Source organism: Sceloporus undulatus, chromosome 3 (assembly GCF_019175285.1).
Source record: "Sceloporus undulatus isolate JIND9_A2432 ecotype Alabama chromosome 3, SceUnd_v1.1, whole genome shotgun sequence".
In the NCBI taxonomy this organism is placed as follows: domain Eukaryota; kingdom Metazoa; phylum Chordata; class Lepidosauria; order Squamata; family Phrynosomatidae; genus Sceloporus; species Sceloporus undulatus.
In genome coordinates, this window is record NC_056524.1 from 22,289,935 (window position 1) to 22,298,591 (window position 8,657).

The 8,657-nt window shown below is 38.2% G+C and overlaps 1 protein-coding gene across 1 annotated transcript in view; it reads right to left on the reverse strand.

Moving 5' to 3' along the window:
• Positions 1-3,341: 3,341 nt before the first annotated feature.
• Positions 3,342-8,657, reverse strand: part of LOC121926847 (matrix metalloproteinase-18-like) — a 12,276-nt gene continuing 6,960 nt past the window's right edge. Inside the window, exons 6-10 of the mRNA XM_042460168.1 lie at positions 8,310-8,448; positions 8,029-8,162; positions 6,229-6,388; positions 4,485-4,588; positions 3,342-3,633 (exon numbers count right to left, since the gene is read on the reverse strand). Of these exons, the coding sequence (XP_042316102.1) occupies positions 3,530-3,633; positions 4,485-4,588; positions 6,229-6,388; positions 8,029-8,162; positions 8,310-8,448 (641 nt within the window). The 3' untranslated portion in view covers positions 3,342-3,529. The remainder of the gene's footprint in view (positions 3,634-4,484; positions 4,589-6,228; positions 6,389-8,028; positions 8,163-8,309; positions 8,449-8,657) is intronic.

An 8,657-nucleotide genomic window follows, 5' to 3' on the forward strand; every position in this document is an offset into this window, starting at 1 on the left:
ATTCCCTTCATCTAACAAGCTGGTAATTTTATCAAAAAAAGAGATCAGGTTTGTCTGGCATGATTTCTTTCTCTGAAACCCATGTTGACTTTTTGTGATTATGGAATTGCTTTCTAGATGTTCACAGACTTTTTGTTTAATTATTTGCGCTAGAATCTTTCCTGGTATCGATGTCAGACTAACTGGACAATAATTGCTGGGATCTTCTCTTTTCCCTTTTTTGAAGATGGGGACAACGTTTGCCCTCCTCCAGTCTGCTGGCACCTCTCCTGTTCTCCAGGACTTCTCAAAGATTATTGCCAATGGCTCTGATATTACATTTGCCAGTTCTTTTAATACCCTTGGATGTAGTTCATCTGGTCCTGGAGATTTATATTCGTTTAGGTTAAACAGGTATTCCTGTACTATCTCTTTACTTATTCTATGCTGAAATTCCTCTTTTCTGCTCCATTATCGTCAGGTTGAGTTCCCTTTGCCTTTTCTGAAAAGACTGAGGCAAATAAGGTGTTGAGTAATTCTGCCTTTTCTCTGTCCTCTGTTAGCATTTTGCCATCTTCTGCACACAGTGGCCCTACCATTTCCTTCTTCTTCCTTTTGCTGCAGACATATCCAAAAAAGCCCTTTTTGTTGTTCTTAACCTCTCTAGCAAGCCTGAGTTCATTCTGTGCTTTGGCTTTTCTGACTTTACCCCTACACAGGCTTGCTATTTGTTTGAATTCCTCTTTGGTGATTTCCCCATTTTTCCATTTCTTATACATGTCCCTTTTTAATCTTAGCTCAGTTGAAAGTTCTTTAATCATCCATCCTGGTTTCTTGAGACATCTCCCATTTTTCTTCCTCATTGGAACTGTTTGAAATTGTGCCTTCAGAATCTTCCTTTTAAGAAACTCCCATCCATCTTGAGCTCCCTTCTCTTTTACTATTGTTGACCATGGGATCACACCCAGTATTTCTTTAAGTTTACTAAAATTGGCTTTCCTAAAGTCTAGAATGCATGTCTGACTCTGCCTGGCTTCTCTTTTCCATTGTATAACAAACTCCAGGAGAACACGGTCACTTCCACCTAAGGATCCCACCACTTGCACCCTGTTAACCAAGTCATCTTTGTTGGTTAGGATCAGATCTAGAATAGTTGAACCCCTTGTTGCCTCTTCCATCTTTTGGACAATGATTCAACTGTCTGCATCTCTACTTCTTTGTGGTGCAAATAAAGCACAGAGAGAAAGAAAGTGAAGGGTCACACATGGCATATTGCCATGTGCTGCTTTGTTGGGGAGAAAGACTACAGTGTCTCTGGTGAGAGCCAGACCAGTGGCTCTTGGGTTCAGAGCTGTAAAATGGATTGCAAGGAGAGGACTGTGGGAGAAGTGATGAAGGATTTCATTTCAAGATGCTTTGCCTTTACAATCATTCACAATCTATCATTTCTTTCTTGTGGGCGGGAAAGTGACTGATTCCCCCTTTCCCACCCAAGGCAATATGGAATTTCACAGACACCCTCTTCATACTAGAGAATATGATATAGAAAATGAGTCACTTGTCATCTCAGGGGTTGTTCAGTGCAGTTCCTTTTATACTCAAGAATAGTAAGTATGTAACATTATAGAAGTGGGATCATTTCCTTCTTAACACAAAACTATTACATCGCATCTTACACTTCATGTGGTTTTGTGTCTCATCACTCTATTCATCACCCAGGTTCCTGGATTCTTTGTTTCAGTATGGTGTAGTTTAATGTTGAACAAAGACTCTGGTAGACCAAGGTTGGAAACTCTGCTCAGCCATGGAAACTCACTGGGTGATACTGAGCAAGTCATGTTCTTTCATCCTCAAAAGATGCTCACCAGCATCTGTGGCTGGCATCTCTGCTGGCAAAATGTCAGGAAGAAACTCTTCTAGAACATGGTCACAAACCCACAAAAAACTATGGATGCCAGCCACAAAAGCCTTCAACTTCACATGTTGCAAGGTTCCTTTTCTCTGCTATTAAGATTCATAAACTTATGATTCAGACACAGACATAATACTTGGAATTTGTTTCCTTTAAGTTGTACTGAATGACACCAAATATACTAAATGTTTTGTTTGTTTTTTAATCTTTTAAACAACTCTTGATATTACTTTTTACCATGTTTTGTAGGACAGATTTCTTCTGTTTTAATGGTATATGACTGTACAATAAAGATTGATGGATGGATTTGACTCTTCCTTCACAAGAGTGAAAAATTGAAAGGTAGCCTGAACCTTTTATGGTTGTGTAAAAGTGGAAATTTTAGTAGGTGCTTTTTTGTTAGCTGGTTGTGTGGCAAGCAGAGAGATGTAAAATAGAAATGTAAAAATTTGAAGCCATGGGGAAAAAATGGGGTTCCCCCCCCCCTTCCCCCCCCCCCAGAAATTTTTTAAAAAATTCAGAAAAATGAAAAATGCAACAGCATTTCTTTAAAGATTGAAAGTCACTCTGTTATTTTAGGAACATAAAATATGACTAAACATAGACCAGATTCTTTCAGTGTCTCCTAAGGGAAGAAATGGATCTTACTGTTCCAGTGGAGAGTTCAGTTTGTAACCTAGGACTGGCTTATCTTTCTCATTCAGTGCACAGAAATTAGAATAATCTGATACTGTACATAGTTTTTAGAAATGATTTTGAGAAGATATGAACACCTCATCTTAAAGATTTTATTTGTCATGCTAAAATAAAACATTCTACAATCGATTTTCTTCCTTTTTTCCCTTTTTAAATTTTTTTCACAGGGAAAACAAAAACAAAAAAAGTGTCAGGAAAAACAGGAAAAAAAAGGCTTTTTGTTTTTTCCCTGCCCTGGGCCTTCAGATCTCTAGACAAGCAACCTTTTGAATGGTAAAAAAAAACTGGTGAGGAAACCACAATGTTTTCAGTGGCAAAAAACTGGTGGGGAAACCATATTGAATGGCAATACTGTGCTTTAGAGTGGTTGCAACTCATGTGCTATTCTGGCTGCATCTGCACTGTAAAAATAATGTAGTTTGACACCACTTTAACTGCCATGGCTCAATGCTATGGATTTCTGGGTTTGTAGTTTTGTGCGAGATTTAGCCTTCTCTCTCAGAGAGCTCTGGTGCCACAACAAACTACAAATCCTAGGATTCCATAGCATTGAGCCATTACAGTTGAAGTGTTAGCAAACTGCACAATTTCTGCAGTGCAGATGAAGCCGCAGTCTTGTAACACAGTGGATTGACCAAGAAACTTCTAGTTAGTTGTCTAGATAGATAGTGTCCGCCACTTTCAGATGTGTTGTGAATTTTTATTTTTGCTTAATCAAAATTAAAACAAACCAAAACAACCATTTATAGAAAGATAAATCACTTTATTATTTGGCAATGTACAAATGAACAAATAGTTTGAGGTAATAATTTATATTAAATATATATATTCGGGTTGGACATTCCATCTCATTCCATCTTATTCAAAAGCAAAGCCTGCTGGGTATGTGAAGAAACAGGGATCCCATTGTTTTCAGTTACTTCTCTCTTCCTTAACCCCATGTCACTGGCAGCCAAACCAGCTGTTGCTGTTCTTTATGCCAAGAAATTGTTTGGTTCTGCTGTCATATTCATATTGCTTTGAGCCATGGAATAAATAGATATGTCCTAAAAGGATAATGAGAATAGGAAACATTATAAATCAAATAGGGTCAGGAAACTTTGAAATCTTATTGTGAAACATTCATCCCCCCAGCTTCCTTTTTCTATTAAGGAAACATTGGTATAATACATTCTGGACCACCATGGCATATGGTCATAATCTTGCTGGTGTTTTATGTGTACATGGCTATCCAGAGCCTTTGGTATGTTTTTAACTCTATTTTAATCATTTTAATTTGCAAGACGCCTTTAGTTGAGTCCCGATGTTGAGGAAACACAGGGTACCAATAAAATTATTGTTGTCACTATGGATCTTGGGTATTGCACCTGGACCTGGCCACAGGTGCAGTTAAATAGAAATGTCGTTGTGTATATAAATATAAACCAGCACATAAATTACAATATGTGTGTGTATAATCATGCATATGCATATAAACCGGCAGCAAGGAGGAAAAGTTTGATTAACTCTGCATGTTCTTTTGGGGAGGGGTGCATTTGCAGTACTAACTTATATGGATTTGGATGCAGGTGAAATTAATTTCTGCTATAGGTATTTGTTGCTGTTGTTGTCATTGTCTGCCTTTAAATGGTTTCCAATTTATGCAGAGCTTATACCAAGCAAGGGACTTGACTGGATCAGGGGTGGGAACCATGAAGTTCTCCAGATATTGCTGGAATGCAATTTCCAGGAGCCCTAGCCACATAACTAGTGGTGGACAATGCTGGGAACTATAATCCACCAGCATCTAGGGGGTCTCTGTCCATGATGGCCATCCTGGATTTCAAGATGTTCAGGTCCAAGGTCCCTTCCAGCTCAAGAATTCTATATGTTAATACTGTGAAGGCCATCTGCTTACCATTATATAGAAAAGCAGCATCCACTGCAGAACCAACTTCATAGAAATCAGCTGTTATCTTCCTTGGATAGTCTTTCTCCAGTGCATTCTTGGCTTTGTCATATCTAAGGAAATCAACATGTTGAAAATTCAGAGTTGCTAGCATTTACTGGCATAGTAACTTATCACTATAAGTACCATTAGAGAGAAGTCTACAAAATCTTATGCTACCAACTACTTTCTTTCTCTGTTAATCTCAAAGATGCTACAAGCCTCCTTTGCACACTGATCCAGACTAACACAACTACATATGTCTTTGAATCTTACAGTTAGAGAGAAAAGCATCTTATCCATTTACACGTCAACCTGTATGAGAGGTAGTCCATATTGTCACACAAAATCATCACATTTAATATGCTAACACATCTCCAAATTATACCAGCTCTAGTCCCAGTCTTTGACTCTCCTCTCCTATATAATTTTGGTAGATGAAATTTGTCACTCTTAACAAGGAGCAAGCTTCTAGAGTATGTCAACACTACAGAGTTATAACAGCTCAGTCCCATTTGAAATTGTCATGGCTCTATCCTACAGAATTCTAAGATTTGCATTTTCGTAAGAGAGCCTGTGTAGTGTACTGGTTTGAATGTTGGATGATGACTCTGGGGACCAGGGTTCAATTCCCATCTCAACCATGAAATCCACTGGTTGCCCTTGGGCAAGTCATATGCTCTCAGCTTCTGGAGAAGGCAATGACAAACTTCCTGTGAACAAATCTTGCCAAGAAAAAATGATAGTATGTTTGCCTTAGGGTCATCATAGGTCAGAAATTACTTGAAAGCACACAATACACACACAAGGTACTAGAATTTTCTGTTGGAGAACCATAAGGCTTTAGGCTCTCTAGCATAGAATTCTGTTCCTCACCAAGCTACAAATCCTAGGTTTCCACAGAATGGAAACATAACTTCTAAAATGGCATCAAACTGATATAATGTGGGATTCTAGATTCATTTCTAGTTTACAAAAGACATTTGTATTAGCCTGAGTATCATCTTTCCCTCAGCTATTTCCAAATGTTTATCTTCTTTTCTGACCATAATTTAGAACGTCATGACTTCCTGCTGTTATGTAAATGGGGTTTAATTTCTTTTAGACTTACAGCCTAACTCTAATGATATTTACTCTTGATTAAGACCTGTTGAACCCACTGGGCCTTAGTGCAAGTGTACCTATGGCTCTTGTAGAGAGTTCAGCACAAAAGTCAAAGATGAAAATGATGTGATTTCCTCAGCCGAATGTACATTGTTACCATAGAAAGGAGTATGGGATTCTGAGGAGAACAGAAATTATAAGCTTGGAGACTGAGTAGAATGGAAATTATATGCTATTTTCACTAGACATGTAATGGATCTGAGGATACATATTAAAGAAGCCAAAAGAACATGGTATTTGTTTTATGTTTCAGTTGCAAAGGATTCAGAGAGTTCAGGAATGAATTTTCAGGATTGTTAGTTAATGTGTTACATGTATATTCTGTCTTCCTTCTATAAGCACAAGATGTTATATATAATTATATATATCATTTTATCTGTACAAAAGGCACATGAAGTGGATTAGGCTAAGAGGGAGTGGCAGGCCTATCTATAGCTCAATGGAGGACATGAACTGGATTTCCCAAGTTCCAAGCTAGCATGCTAAGCACAGCACCATATTAACTCTCATTGTACAGATGATCCAATATAAAGTTGGCATTTTCTCTTACCTCCAGTAGTTGCTGCCAGAAAAGAAGTACGTTTTCTTTGAGCTTCTGTCATAAAAAGCTGCATCAACTTTCTTCACAATTTTTGGTAAGCCTAAACTGTGGATGTTCTTTGGAAAACCTGGCTGAATAATATTTCCTTTGGTAGCCCAATACTTATGACCTGTCAGGAAAAAATATAGAAAAGTTTTCTATGAAGATGAACTAAATGTCAGTTAAAAACAGTGACCAGAATCCTACTGAATTAAATCACACACTTATTCAGGTCTGCTTCGTATTCATGATCTCTACCTATCCCGTCATTTAGGGGATGTATTTGTTGCTGCTGCTGTGTGCCTTCAAGTTATTTCCGACTTATGGTGACCCTAAGGTGAACATATCATGGCGTTTTCTTGGCAAGTTTGTTCAGAGGAGAGTTGCCCTCACAGGGACTGTGAAAGTCTCAAAAATACTAGCTTCAGATCAGCAGCCACTGTGATCAGTGGGGATCTGTTCCTGTGTTGCTCTGAAAGTAGCTAACATTCACAGCCCCTTCCATGTGTGATCTCTAGTATGAGGAAAAACTGCTATAGGGACCCTGTTTTTGCTTGTTGAATCAGAGATCATAAGAAGGTGAGAACATTAATCAGCTGCTTCCTGAGTGACAGGGGAACAGACCCCTATTGATCACAGCAGCTGCTGACTGTTAAGTTGAGTCAACCTGGATGGAACTATCGGTATATGGATGGCAAACATCATTCTTTATCTCTCAGAATGAAGGACAGAGCTGCACAGAAAAGAAACTGGTCTGCAAAAGATCTTATTAAGCTTGACTGATTGGAATGGTATTAATGAGCTCTTATGATGTATATCTGGTGAAGGCATATTAAAAAAAAATGGTGATGCATATATAAAAATGTTTCCCTGAGAATCATTACTGGAACCCAAAAGGTAAATGCCAGGAGGTAACACTGAACCTCTGTTTACTTGAATTTATTCTTGTTTGCATAACTCCATGATAGTGAAAGTGCTTCCCACATTCCATTTCTGAAACTGGCTTCCCAGTGTGTGCACAGTAGTGATACAAATAGGAAATCCATTTCTTGGCCTGTAGCAGCACATCTTGAAGAGCCAGCATGGTGTAGCGGTTTGAGTGCTGGACCATGATTTTGGAGACCAGGGTCAAAATCCCTGCTCAGCAATGGAAACCTACAGTGTGACCTTGGACAAGTCACACTCTCTCAGCCTTAGAGGAAGGCAAAAACAAACCTCTGAACAAATCTTGTAAAAAATAAAAAGACCCCTGTGATTACGTCAACAGCAACCAGCACATTTACCAAAACTGAAAACAAAGCTTTGTAAAATAATATTTCATAACCCTAGCCTATAGACACTTCCACAATCCATTCTATTCAAGAACAGAACATCCTTCTTTCTACACAGGATGTCTAAGATTCCAGAGGCCTAAAGCCAATTTGCAGTCCAAAGCAGAGTACACACATTGTCTCAGGACATATCCACACAGCACAGCTATAGCAGTTTAATTTCACATTAACTGCTATGACTCCATTCTATGGAATCTTGGGATTTTATGTTTGGTGAGGCACTTTCTGGCTGAGAATTTGAATTAACTCACCAAACCACAAAATTTAGGACTTCATAGGATGAAGCCATGGCAGTTCAAGTGGTGTCAAAGTGCTATTACTACCTAGTATGGATACACCATTTATTACTGAGCAATATATCAACACTTATGTAAATCATATTGATTCAGAGGGTCTGATCTAACTGGATTAGCAATTGGATTCAGGCCAAAACATTTACCTTTAAAAAGAAAGACTGTGTCATCATCTTCATCTTCATATGCAGCATCTATATCATGGTTTAAAGTTGGCCAGAAAGCAGATATAGGATCTTTTTCAACCTGTGTTCTCAGTGGATTTTTTCGCCAAAAAAACCTGAAGGGGTTTGGAAAAGGCAACATACATTTTAGGGAGAAACCGGTGGAATTCAGTGTTAGAACCCAAACGTGGTGTACAGAAGATTCCAGGTTTAATCTCTGGTATCTAGGAGTGAAAAGGTAAGTCTTTTTAGACTCCTTTTACCTGTTTTTAAAGAAGATGGTTTCTCCTCTGAGACTAACAACAGCATCAAAAGCCAGATGTGGGTCGCATGAGTCTGCTAACATTGCGTCATTTACTAGTATGGGGTCTTCTGACTCATCATTGTCTTCTTTAGGGGGACCTTAAAAACAGGGTAAAGAGAAGAATTGAAGAATGCATAAGATGTCCAAAGCTGCAGTTTAGAAGCATTGCAAAACACTTGGATCTAAGGCCAGTTCTCATGGTACTTATCTCAGTATTGCTTACCAAACTGCAATGATTCAATGGGTATATTATAGATAATAATAATAATAATAATAATAATAATAATAATAATAATAATAATAATAA